General features: G+C 30.4%; 1 protein-coding gene and 1 non-coding gene across 2 annotated transcripts; one reads left to right on the top strand and one right to left on the bottom strand.

The window, feature by feature from the left end:
- The first annotated feature begins 3691 nt into the window (after positions 1–3691).
- LOC132723052 (uncharacterized) lies at positions 3692–4466 on the top strand. Its single transcript, XM_060707721.1, has 2 exons — positions 3692–3896; positions 4344–4466. The coding sequence occupies exons 1-2, from the start codon at positions 3711–3713 to the stop codon at positions 4464–4466; spliced, it is 309 nt and encodes a 102-aa protein (XP_060563704.1). The 5' UTR covers positions 3692–3710.
- A 5985-nt stretch (positions 4467–10451) lies between these two features.
- Trnas-gcu (transfer RNA serine (anticodon GCU)) lies at positions 10452–10533 on the bottom strand. The gene has a single exon. It is a non-coding gene; the product is annotated as a tRNA-Ser (tRNA).
- Positions 10534–13946: the final 3413 nt, after the last annotated feature.

Genomic DNA, 13946 nt, shown 5'->3' with positions numbered 1-13946 from the left:
AAAGAACTTGGGCTGAAGCAAAACTTTTATTGCGATGTGATGTCTTGAAAAGAAAAACATGTGAATGTAAAGGTATGGAAGAGACATAACATATATTCATAGGTTTTGGAGGTGAATTTATCGCTGTTATCTAAACGCTTTAATTTATCATACGCAACAGTCGGATTGTGGTCAGAGTGGCTGCTTTTCATTTTAGGAACTCGTTTAATGGTCATGTGCCCCCCTTATGATTCAAATTAATCCAGTATAATTGATTTTGCTTAAGTTATAAGAATTTGTGTACTTATCGAGAGTTGACAAATATAGCTGGTATACGAACAACTATTAAGACAAATTAACAAATACAAAACATAATATTGCACCTTGCTGTTTTTAAACAAATTACACTAACAATCAGATACTGTGTACGTAACCATAGAGCTATCTCTTTGGCGACATGACTACCTCCTTCTCGACAGAGCTGTCTCCAAGAACACATATCCTATATTTTCTTTATTAGCTAATGTTTTGTTTGGATTTCAATCTTATTTCATTTCTAGACCTTATACTTGAAGCGTATTTGTTTTTAATCTGAATATCTGTTTAGATAAAAAAATGAAGGAAAAATAATCTGTTTCATGATTAAACGGTCCATTTCAATGTTGAATTCGCTAACTGGGAAATGCCGCCATACCTACATTTCAAACACAATTATAAGAATTTTACGTTTTCTGGAAACTTAAATCAAATCTACATTGCATAGCATTCTGCGAATTCCGATATTTGATGTAGAGTTTACAAAATATATAAAAAATAAAAACACTTTACAATAGCGACATGCACTAGCTCAGAAGTAGCGATAGAGCGATTTACTGTATACCTCCGTTTATACCTCCAAAAGAGGAAGCTCTATCAATTAGCAGGCATGCATTTAACTCCATTATATCATTTCTAATGTCACAGGTCACGAGAAATTGCCATCATAATAGGACCTGCTTGTGCCATATGGGGGAATGTGACCAGAAACATGAGTTCCCGAAATATATAGTAACAATTCTAACCACAGACCGATCAACCCGATTGATGAATTTAAGCATTAAGATGTTAGCGATAAATGCAATATTGTAGTATATAGATACATAAGTATCTCTTTTAAAAACGTACGATTTACTTTTTTAAAAGGTTTTTATGCTTTAGTCAAACTAAAAGGTTTTTTATTTTCTTTGAAATTCCTGAAATATTTCAACATTTGAAAGGATTTTTTTTGTTTGATTTGACATTTTTTTGTTGACAAAACACGTAATGATAGAGGCCTAAAAGAGCTTTTAATTTTTTTTCACATAAACAGCCAAGTAGGAATAGTTTAAAGAAATCAAAAAAAATACCTCATGAATTTTGTATTATGGACTTTCACGTATCATTGGAGTTGTGTCCTGATTTTACGCGAGGTTTTGACAAGTACATTTCTACCTTTGCTATAAGTTCAGTTGTCGGTGAAGTGTTTTTTTTTTAAAAATAGTGATACCCCAGGCACAATAATAAAACTTCACAGAAATCGTTTTTCATTAGTTCTTTTATTCATTAGTTATTTTCTAAAGCCCACCCAAAGTAAAAATGTAACCTATGAACTTCTTTCGTTTGTACCATGTGATTTTCTAATCAGAATGTATTATAAGGTGCAATCATGGCATATTCCACTCAATGTGATTCATATTGTCTTTCTTTTTAATTTTACTTATTGATTCGCCTTTTTAGCACATTCATTTAATAGAAATTCAAGTTAAAACAACTAGACAATAAACAAGCAAACATGTATCAAAATTATCTTAAAAAAGGACGGACAATGTCATAATCTTAAACTATCTTATTTTACTAACAAATTTTCAAAAGGACCAAACAACTAAAACATATTATAACACTCCTATATATTCTCCTGTGGCTTGCATTTATGATGTTCGTTTGTTCCCTCATTATACTATTAACATGGTCTACTAAGATCAAAAGATACCCAAATGGCAACATCCTATCTGGCAATCTAAGCATAAAACGTAGCTTTGTCTTCTAAAGTTTTATGAAACCATTGGACAAAAAAGGCATACATGTATATAACAACTTAAACGTTTGGAATAAAAAGGGTATTACGATTTTAAGACAGCAGTTCTTTTATAAGTAGATGAAGACATAGTTTTGCGTTTGGTTAGCTTCTAAAAGTTTTGACATGGTATTAAAATCAGCTCTGGCGATTTTGATTTTTCCTCTGTCATGTTATGTACAGTGCGCGTATGGTTATAGGATAACGACCAACTTTTATAGGATAGTTGGGAAGCAGCAAAATTTCAAAACATGCAAAGATCTTTTTGCTACTCAAAAGGTAAATCACTTGTTTTATGTTTTAGTGTTTTAGATTTTGTGTCGCATCTACAAAGTAGTGGCGATATAAAGTGAAAACTTCCCTGTCGTATGTCTGTCTGTTCGTCCGTCAGTCCGTCCGTCATTCCACCCATCCGTCCATCCGACCGTAACAAAACTTGCCAGGACTTCTCATGTGCAATTTAAGTCCAATTTTTTACAGGAATCAAGTCTAGTTGTGCATATTATCGATATTTTCCGGTTTAACCCTTTCGCTGCCAGAGGGTTATTTATTTATTGATCATCTATTTGCCAGAAGGTTTTCTAAGAAATTACTATATTATTAATTGATATTATTATTATTATTTGTTATTAGTATTATAATAATTATATATGTTTCCAAATCTGCTAGTATATAATTATAATTGTCGATGGTATAATCATCTATATATTTATTATTATCATTATCATTATTATTATTATAGAAACGTCTAAAGCCGTCCATATGGCAAATACGCCGAAAATAATAGGGACGGCATATGGCAGTATAAGGGTTAATTATTTTTTTGTCAGAGTAATGGCCCTTTTATCATTTTTAACATTTGGTCGGACTTACAGTTACCCTTGATGCAATTTCAATGACACTTTACAGGAATAATAAGTAGGTCAAGTACCTGCGCATTCTACGTGGGTTTTCATTTAAATGATTTTTGGCCGAGGTATGACTCTTCAATAATAAAACGCATTTTGCCCTGTTAATGACTTTTTGTGTCTCCTGCTACACTGTAGCTGCAACATGTATTTGGCTAGCACGAGGCGATACTTGTGATCATTGATCGCTCTAGTTATATAAATGAACATATTGCTAATTTTCCTTATTTTAAAATATCGCTTTTGTTGATTGGATTAGAGATGTAATACTTGAGATGATTCCATAGTTTCGTGCGATATGTCTCATTTATTGCAATTTTAATCTTAACATGTAGTACATTCCAAAAAATTAAAATGATTTAAACAAGGTTGTTGAAGCTACAAAAATTAAAAAAAGGTTATGATTCAATAATTCGATGATACATCTGAAATGATAAATACCTACATGTCTGTTTAAAGTAACATCAAGTGGGTATAAAAAGTAACATAGCTTACGTACATATGTTTACGTATCCTTAATTTGAATAAACATATAATTATTAAGTTAACTAAATGGAAGAATAAAGTCATTAGATAAATCGAGAAAGTAAATTATGATCCCATGTATTTTTGTAGATTTTTAAGTTCATGAAAAAGTTTACATTACACTTTATCATTCATTGATTTATGACTAAGTTGAAAGCGGTTAAAGAATCCGTAAGTCTGTGTTTTACAACAATTTGGCAGATATAATGTTTACATATAGGTCATTTGATTTTAAACACTCATTTATATGTCAGACTGCGGTTGGTGTTCACGTATCCAACCAGACGGGACAATGCAGTGCTATCTTCTCCTTACCAGACAACAATCAAACAATCACAGACGAATACACGTACGCCATAAAAATATCCGAGGAAGAATCTTACAAACCTTCGGTCTGTTTAATTTCTATCAAAATTGCTATATTCAAAACCATATGGTTATTTGTCTATCAGGACTATCAGGAATCTTTTCCTTAAGCTTTAGGAATGATTTAGTTGTTTTAAGTGTCGTTCAAGTTTATTAGTTAAAGATCGCTTTTTATACAAACGTTTGAATAAGCTGTAAAAGAGTTTAGTTACTACATACTGTACAGTGTTTTTTTTTTGATAACAAGAAATATAATTACATTTGAATCTTCTTCGATAGTCTTGGTAGTTTTTTTGAGCAGGATTAGTACTCCACTATTATCAGGGTTTTTTTTTTCATTTGTTTTTAGATAGCATTATTGTACGGAATTTGTCTCGTATATCGTCACCAGAATGCAGTAACTTGTAAACTCCTATTAAAATTAGAAAGACTTTACCCATTACTGCACTAAGGTGACGACATGTTGATTTCAGGTTCCGTTTGATGAATTAGAAGACAAAGTGTGGGCATTTCCAGGAGGTATAAAAAACGGAACTGTCGTAGAGTTGATTGTCACAATGCCTATCGGACAAAAGGAAGATGGAGAGGGCGCGTAATTTATATAATTATATATAATTTTTATATTAATGTTTAAATTTGCAGATATATGAGTTCAATAAGCAATACAATGAATTGTTCTTTATTGTCTAATTAAATATTATATAATACGACCATTTGTAAAATGGTCTAGTCTCCCAGCAAAGAGATTGTCTTTAAAAAAATATTCTTATTGTAAACTTTATTTACTTTTTAAAAAGTTTTCAAACATAATAACTCTTTTTTTCGCATGTAAGACATATGATTTCAAAACTTTTGTTTATATATATAAATGTGATGTTTTTATATATAAATGTAATGTTTATGACCTGTTTGAATTCAAGCGTCATTTTTATGAATGAGATTTTGTTAAAAAATATTTCAAATTTAAGAAATATATCCATAGAATCGTTTGCAGAGATAAAAAATACTTGACGTAAACGTTTAAGTAAATTAGTTTGCAAACAAAACAGCTCATACAACAGACATTAAATTGTATTACCTTTATTTATAACAAAACAGAAATGTTTATGGGAAAACGAGCATGTTAAAATGTTAATATGAAGCCATCTTTCTGGATGAGATTTTATTCAAGTTTCGATCATTGCATTAAGTACTATTTCAGGAACGTATTTGGTGTTTTTTATTCGAGTCATCCGATATATGACAAAATCATGAAATTAACAGAATCGTTATATCTACCAGAACGAGGACTAGACGTTTTCTCTGCTGTGTAAGTTCACAATTTCCATACAACATCCGTTATATATCTAATAATTGTTCACACAGAAGTATACAATACGCTAATTTATAACTGGACGAGTACGCTGGTAGAATAACTTATAAGGACGAGCAAGCTGAATTGAAGATAACGCACTGTAAATTGTCAACGTTTAACAATCTGTCTGTTACTATATTGTATATTATTCTAGAAAAGTGCTAATTGTGATCTTATCAATATCATATTCCAATTATATACAAATCATATGTATGCGATTAATTTTACAAAAGCTTTTTAACACTTTATGGTGATTAAATTTATATAATAAATGTTTCAATATGATACATTCTTTATATTTGCTTTAATGTACTCAATGTACAATCTCAATCAAACCGATACTGCAATTTCGCTTACTGTAGTGCTCCCGAATCCATTTTCTCCAGATATTTTTTGTCCCTGGGCACAGAGTAATTGAACTTTTTGGTCAGTCTTTTGTCCGTCTGTATGTACAAGCTTAACCTTAAACGGCAATCTGTATATATCTTAAATTTTATCTATACTAATACCTCTACAATTCACACAGTTACTTATCAATAAAAAGTACATTATATTGCTAAGATATATACCTGTACGTCCCATCTATTTTTCCTAGCTAATTCCATTTTAATCACTTTGAAAAAGGGCATTGTGAGGTAAACCTATTCCGGCAAGTTTGTTTAATTTTAAATTTCTCCTAATTACTTGATTTATTGAATGAATCAGATTTATGTTATATGTTATTGATGGATACCTTAAATTGTCCTATGATTTTTGTTGGGTAAATCCACACTTTTCATGCTTATACAAAATAATATTTCTATGTTGATGTATTTTATGTTTAATACCAACAATCCAAGGGAGGATTCCCCCTTCATCTGGATTTTGTTAGATGTCATTTTGTCATAGTCAAAGTCACCAATGACAAAAATACAATGTAGATGTTTACGCCTTTACAGGTGTATTAACCTATTAACATTTTATATTGACATAATGATGTTTATATATTTGGTAGGAACATAAAATTGAGATCTTCAAGTTTAGATTGAGTTAAGGGTCGGATGGGTCAAGGCAACACATGCCAAAAAGATTATTTACACTTTAGCTCATACAGCCTTTATATATTGACAGATGTATTTCATATTTGGCAGGAAGATAATATGCATGGTAGTCTTCATTTTGATAAATGTAGGGGTCATTGGGTCAATGTCATTAGTGCCAAAAAGATTATTTACACGTTTGGCCATACAGCCTTTAGTTATTATGTTTGGTAGGATGATTACTTACATGGATGAAAGAATGGATGATTAAAGAATGGGTCAATGGGTCAAGGTCAACAGTGCTAAAATAGATTGTTACATGTTTGCCAACACAGCCTTTATATATTGACAGATGTATATATCAGATTTGGTGGAAAGATAACTTGCGTGATATTCTTTATTGTGATTGAGCTAGGGGTCAGTGGGTAAAAGGTGGCAACAACAGATTCCTACCTATTTACCTGCACAGCCTTTAGTTTTTGACTGGTGATTTGTTTTATATTTGTAAGGATGGTAACTTGCGTCTTCTTCTTCATTTCGATTGAGTTAGAGGTCAATTGGAGCAAAGTCACAAGTGCTAACAATCGAGTGTTACATTTTTGCCCATATAGCCTTTATTTTGGGGCAGATGTCTTTCATAATTTGTAGTAAGACAACTTGCATGATATTCTTCCTTTCAACTGGGTAAGGGGTCAGTGGGGCAATGTTAAGGTATCAATTGTAGATTTCTACACATTTGCCAAAAAAAGCTTTTAATTAATATACTGATGTTTTAATAGTTGGCAGGACAGACCTTGGATGGTCCAGTGCTTGGAGTCACAAGGTCAATGTCACTTGTGCTAACAATAGATTTTTTAAACATTTTTTTATACAGCTTTTTTTTTACCAGTGTCTTATAGTTACATGAAACATACCTAATGTGGTCCTTTAAGTTTGTATGGAGTTTAGGGTCACTGGGTTCTAGGGGTAAAGTCTTGCATATATACATTTATATTTGATAATGTTGAATATTTTTCTACTTCATCAGAATTCATATTTTTTTGCAAATACAAAACGCCCTGATTGTCAAGTTATTTAACTGTGTTTACAATTGTTTGGACATTTTTTCTGTCTTTAACTGAGTGAATGGGTAAACAGTTTTTGAAATATTGTTATTGAGCCGGGGGATTTTTTGTTTAACAAACACGTTCTTGTTTTATTTTAACTCAGACTGTTTGAATTTATTTTAGATATTGATATCGTGGGAAAGAGGTGGAAAATTAAAACTTATCGTTTCTTCTTTCAGTTTTAAAGATAACATGTACAGCTTTATGTCGCGTGAAAGACGTTCGACTTACATAGATTATGACGTTTGGTATTATTCTCATCAATTCTTGGGTAAACAAAGCTGGAAAATAACCTTCCGGTTTGAGCATCAATTCATGAATGTAAGAATTTATTTTTCTGTTTCAAGTCCAATTATACTTCAATGAAATAAACGGTTGTTTATACGTTGAATGTAAATCAAATTCCACGTCTTTGCTTAGTAATATTGAATCAATTAGATATTTAATTAGCCTACCATTGTTATGATAAGTGTAAAATATTTAATGGCATTGTTTCTTTGAAAAACAAGATAATCAATATGTAAGCAAATATGGGTAGTAATGTATAAAATGATGTCTTGCAGAAAAAAAAACGTCTTGGTAACTGTCCGATTTAATTCATACAAATCGTTGGCCTACATTTGACCTTTGCCGCTGTCATTGCAAGTATAATTCTCGGGTGGACATTGAGTGACTTGTTCATTTATATCCAAAAACCTGTATGAGAGCCGGTTTAAAATTTTGTATTTTTGATTAGAAAATTAATGAACTTGTTACTGTTTGCACATCAATGTACTTGGTTTTAGACGGGTAATATTTTACGTTGTCACTCTCATCTAAAATATATACAATGAACTTCAGATATTGCAAAATATGAAATAACCAACGATATAACATTTAAAATGGCATTACCAAGATGATGATTTTGGAGAATAAACATAATGTACCAGTAATTGTTTAATGGGTCGTACAACAAATCTATTATATTTATAATAAGAGTTAGTATGACGAGATATTTTATTATTTATTTGTAGGTGCTGATAGACGATAGCTTTTTTAATCAATATTTACTGTCAGACTCACCTTATGAATGGTTGTACGTTACTGGTTTTACAACGCTTAAAAAACGTGCCTTTATTCAGCACATCAAGATAACACCACCACTTGGTTAACAAGATTTCTTGGATTCTTCTTACGGGATTTGACATTTTTTTATCATATATATAAACGCCTGATCGTGGTTAGTTCATGCTTGCTTAGCAATAATTATGTAACAAGACAGATTGTCGATGGAAAATTGTTCTCATAAACAACATGTGAAATGGCTAAACATTACATTTTTACTATTATAATGCCATTAATTACGTTTATGTATACTATTTATGTCACATTGTAAGTTCACCTAAAAGAAAAAGCCTACAATGGTTTATTATTTACACGTTCTTATATTTGTTAATCACTGCACTTTGTCCGCCATTTTCTTAACAATACAATATAGTTCATGACGCCAACCTTTATTGTTTAACTTGAAACCTACTTATATATAAAATTTCTGCAAGTACCGAACTTATATTCAAATAATAGTTGTTGAAAAATGTTTATTGAGAAAAGTTTTTCATAGGAAATTGTATTTGACTAGAAAAAAATAACAATATGTAGGTATTAATATTTTATTTTGGCTATATTATCATAACATTTTACCTTTGATATATCTTAATTAAATTAAAACATTGTACAGAAGTATGTCTTTGTGATTGAAATGTGCTTTGCCCAACTCGAGCAATCCCTACAATAATTTTCCGGTGCCCACTTTGCCTGTTAGTAATTTATTTCGAAAAAATGTTCATAATAGGGAAAAAGACATCCATTTCGGACCAGGATTCGAATTCCCGACCTTTCTCATCCAAGGCCAACCCACGTGCTATCATTATTATTGCTTTATGTCAAAAAATGAATAATTTCATTTATCTCATTTCATTAAGGAAAAGAGAGATTTGGTTATTCGTAAATATGAAAAATAATAATTGACAAATACAAATTCAATTCTAACCTGCTTAAAATGACACAGATGATATATAATCCATTTAATATTATACAATTATTGACTAGTGTGCCATTGAATATGATGTGATATTCACCGGCAGATGACATATTGACCGAGGCGATAGTAGTATTAATAATAATAATAATAATAATAATAATAATAATAATAATAATAAGAAGAAGAAGAAGAAGAAGAAGAAGAAGAAGAAGAAGTAGTAGAAGAAGAAGAAGAAGAAGAAGAAGAAGAAGAAGAAGAAGAAGAAGAAAAAGAAGAAGACGAATTAGTGTTTTTTTCTGCGGGCTCCAAATTCTGCGTTTTTTTTTCCAAATTTTGGCATGTTTTTATTTCTGCTGACTTTATTTTTGCGTCACATTCATTGGACAAAACGTGATTTAAATTCTGCGGCTGATCTTATCAAGATCTAAGTCACATTACACTACCCATAACATTTGCATGTACGCATTCGCAAATGTTTATCGATGTCACCACAAAACGGTACAGTAATAGATACTCGCGTGAAAAAAATATAAATGCAACAATAGAAAAGTATGCATATTTTGATAAGCGTGAAATGACGTGTGAAAAAAATGTAACCGGTAGTATCTATGAATGTTCAATACATACACATATTATATACGTAGCCGACAGCAAGTTTATACAACTAGGTTACCCTAAATAATCCGTTTGTCATTATCATTTTAGGCAAAACAGGTCATAATGTAGGACATACATGTATATCGTAACAGGTTAAAAACTAAAACATTGTGAAATATTCTGCGGCTTTTATTACTGCGGTACTGAAACTGACCGCAGAATACGCAGAAATGAAATCACCTCAGAAAAAAAACACGTCTATGGTAATAATAATAATAATAATAATAATAATAATAATAAAAAAAAATAATAACAATGATAATAATAATAATAATAATAATGATGATGATGTTGATGATGAAAAATAAACAGCGATCATTTCAATATTGATTTTTACAATGCCTGAAATGAGGAACTACATAAACTAAATGTGTCAAATAATTATGATATTATAATTAAATTTTCGCTTGACTAAATAAAAGATCCGACGAGGATGGGATTCGAACCCACGCGGGCAGAGCCCAATGGATTAGCAGTCCATCGCCTTAACCACTCGGCCACCTCGTCTTATTGTGACTTTTATGATTAATATACAGTATACAAATAAGTGACATTATCGTATTACGATGCATAATCAATATACATTATACCTAAACAGCTGTTACAATATAGCCGTTAGAACCACTACTGTAAACTCCTCACATAGTTTTCTTTCTCTTAACGTCGTTTTATAGTACATTTGTATAGCTTTTATGACATCTCGGAAGCATTACCTAGTACTGATATTTCATAATTTATCAATAATATGAATTGCAAAATAATCTTAGTTAAACTTATATGCAACGTAAAACTTATCCTTGTAGTGTTTATGTTTGTAATACCTATTACGAAGACGGACAATAAATAAAAGGCACTGTGTTTCATGTTTCCTCTGTAATTTATTTTTAAATAATATATTTTAATTGATTGATTGGTTCGTTTGTTCGTTCATTCATTATTTTATTCACTCATTCATTCATTCATTTTAATATATATTTATTTATCGACAAACTTTGATTAATTTATTGATTGATTGACTGATTGCATTTGTTTGATTGATTAGTTGATTGATTGATTTACATAGTCCAATATTGAGCATTTGCGATGAAACATGGATTTTACTAAATCACAACCCAGGTACATGCACACATTTATAAGCATTTAAAGAGAATCGGCAATCATTGATGTTTCTCGGGTTTATCAATTGTATTCATTAAAAGTTGATCCTCTGACCATGTCGTTGGATTGTAATATGCAAGATATGATCTTGATTGATTGCTTATCTGAAGATGACTACATGTTATAGATGAAACACTTTTTGATGACAAAACGAATTGGAAATAACAGAAATATATATAAATAATAATAATAAAAAAACACAAAATACAATAATATACTTAGGTGTTGTTTTTTGGTTTGTTTTTTATTGTTTTTTTTTCTGTAAACTGTTAAAATAAATATTCTGTATTTACTTTGTGAAGTTTTTCGATATGCTTAATAGAGACTCAAATGGTCTTGCAATTCATATTCACCTATTTTTTTCAAATTCGAGTATTTATTAATTATTTATTATTTATGACATAAAACTTCTCTAAACCCCATTTAAACAGTACAAAAGTGTCAGTGTTTACATAATTAATAATGTCGGTTTCAAGAAAAAGATATTTGAGAACTTAGTACTTATAATGCTTAAGAATACATTGCAACAGCTGTGTAGGTTGTATTGATTGCGCATACTATTATACAATTATTGACTAGTGAGCCATTGAATATGATGTGATATTCACCGGCAGATGACATATTGACCGAGGCGATAATCAAAATAATAATTTGTTTATATTTTCAATATTTATGATAAACTATATAACACGTTTTCACTACTTTCTTCACACGCAAATAACGTTCTCTAAAACCGTTAGGTACACGCTATAAATTTCAGATTTGCCCTTCTAAAGAAGTTAACATTTATTTGTTTCTGAGGCCTACTTGGCCTTAAAGAGGAGGGTCCTATTATTTGTATGGTTTAACAGAATATTACAATAGTGTATCTTTATACCTAAGCAAGACTTTCCTTAAAATTTGTCAAATATTTAATTAAGCCACAAAGCAGAGGTGTAATAGAGGACTGAGGCATTTTGATTTACAATCGCGACAAGACAATCGATAACCTTAATGCAAACACGTTTATCTTATATTATTTACTCATACAAATGATGTCAATTGTGTTGCAGTATTGAGATGTAATTTTGATATATGTTCCTTGAATCAAAGCAATTGTCTGGCTTTTTGGAAGATAAAGAATGTACTTATCTGATATATCACTTGTAGAAAACCTACAATAGCAAGTTGACAGATAAGAAACAAGTGTACAATCAAATTTGGTGGTGTCTGTGTGAAAATAATCCATTCATTTCTAGCAATGACTTTACAATTGTAATAAAGTATCTAAATTCAATTTATTCAAGCACATTTCCTATAAATATTTTTTTTCAAAATTATTTTGTTTGAATTCATTTAATGAAGTATACAATTTATAGTTGTTGCTGAAATGATCGTATTTGCATTGCGTTATTACTAAGTATCAATGTCACAAATAAAAACGGGCAGTAATACGTTAGAAGGATGGTCTCAATATAGATATGAGATGACAGAACTTGTGAGAAAAGATGAATTAAACTATTAGGCTGACGGACTTCGATAGATTGTAGAACGAGTAAAACCTGATTTTCATCGATTCCATCAGTTTGAATTGTATTTCCCCTTTTTTGTTTCTTCTAAATTGTATTTTTCCTTTTTTGTTTCTTCCAAATTGTATTTTCCCTTTTTTGTTTCTTCTTGAAATTTATAAACTCTTAAAATCAATGCTAACCGTAATAATAGGACTTTTTATCTCAAAGCTGTTTAGATTTTTGCGTTTTCTAAAATGTCCTATGTTCCACGTATATACAAATTTATATCAAATGTCATTTAAATGACATTGGTACATTGAATTTTGTGGGAGTCATATGACACTTCTTTGGTGCGTTTAAAATTATATAGTCGGCTATTGCGTCCAGACATCTATTAACATTATATCAATTATCTAACAGCATGATGAAGAATTGAGCTGTTATAGCGAAATAAAGAAATTGTAAAATGTAAGACAGAAACTAATTAAAGCAAAGGCTAAAGCTACATATGATTTTATAGAAACGGTAAACAATCTTCAAATATGGTTACAGACAATTGTTCAGCGAAACAAATTTAATGTATTTCATGTGTATTTTAGAAGCATTAGTTCGTGTTTATATGTAATCAAGATCGTCCGATGTTACTGCTATTTCACATTTCATCCATATGACCACTATATTTAGATACTTCATTATTCCTTACTTTTAATATGTAAACGATATACCTTTTACGCAAATTCATTGAGAATCTCTAGCTCATATTTAATTTAGCAATATATATTTGTACCTTTACATAGTAACTAATTAGATGTTTAATAGATTCTATTGATATTTGATAACGTGAGAAAATATATTACCAGTATTTTGTACATGTACTTCAGATCATCCTATGTATGAAAGAAGCAACTTTATTGAATTATGTAAATAATGACATCCTTGATTTCCTGGTGACATATAGGCCCAAAGGGCCGAGTGCCTTTTGTTTCATCTGTATATTATGTATCTATGTCATTTATGCACATGCCACGATAATAAACTATATCTTATCTTATCTTATCATTTTTATCACAAAGTTGTAAGATTCATGTGCTTTCTAAAATGCCCTATTTTCAACTAATATACAAATTTATTTGAAATGAAATCTCAATGACATTGGTACATTAAATTTTGTTGGAGCTACGTATACGTGACACTTCTTTGTTACATTTAAAATTATATAACCGGCTATTGCGTGCAGACATCTATTAAAGTTATATCAATTATTTAACATCA

The sequence above is a fragment of the Ruditapes philippinarum genome, unplaced genomic scaffold (assembly GCF_026571515.1).
Source record: "Ruditapes philippinarum isolate M1 unplaced genomic scaffold, ASM2657151v2 ctg60_1_1_1_1, whole genome shotgun sequence".
NCBI classification, from domain to species: domain Eukaryota; kingdom Metazoa; phylum Mollusca; class Bivalvia; order Venerida; family Veneridae; genus Ruditapes; species Ruditapes philippinarum.
This window is presented reverse-complemented; position numbering and strand designations above follow the sequence as displayed.

Coding starts and splice junctions, on each gene's coding strand:
- LOC132723052 (XM_060707721.1), top strand. CDS start 3,711: ATGTTTACATATAGGTCATTTGATTTTAAACACTCATTTATATGTCAG. Junction 3,897..4,343: donor AAGAATCTTACAAACCTTCG/GTCTGTTTAATT, acceptor TGTTGATTTCAG/GTTCCGTTTGATGAATTAGA.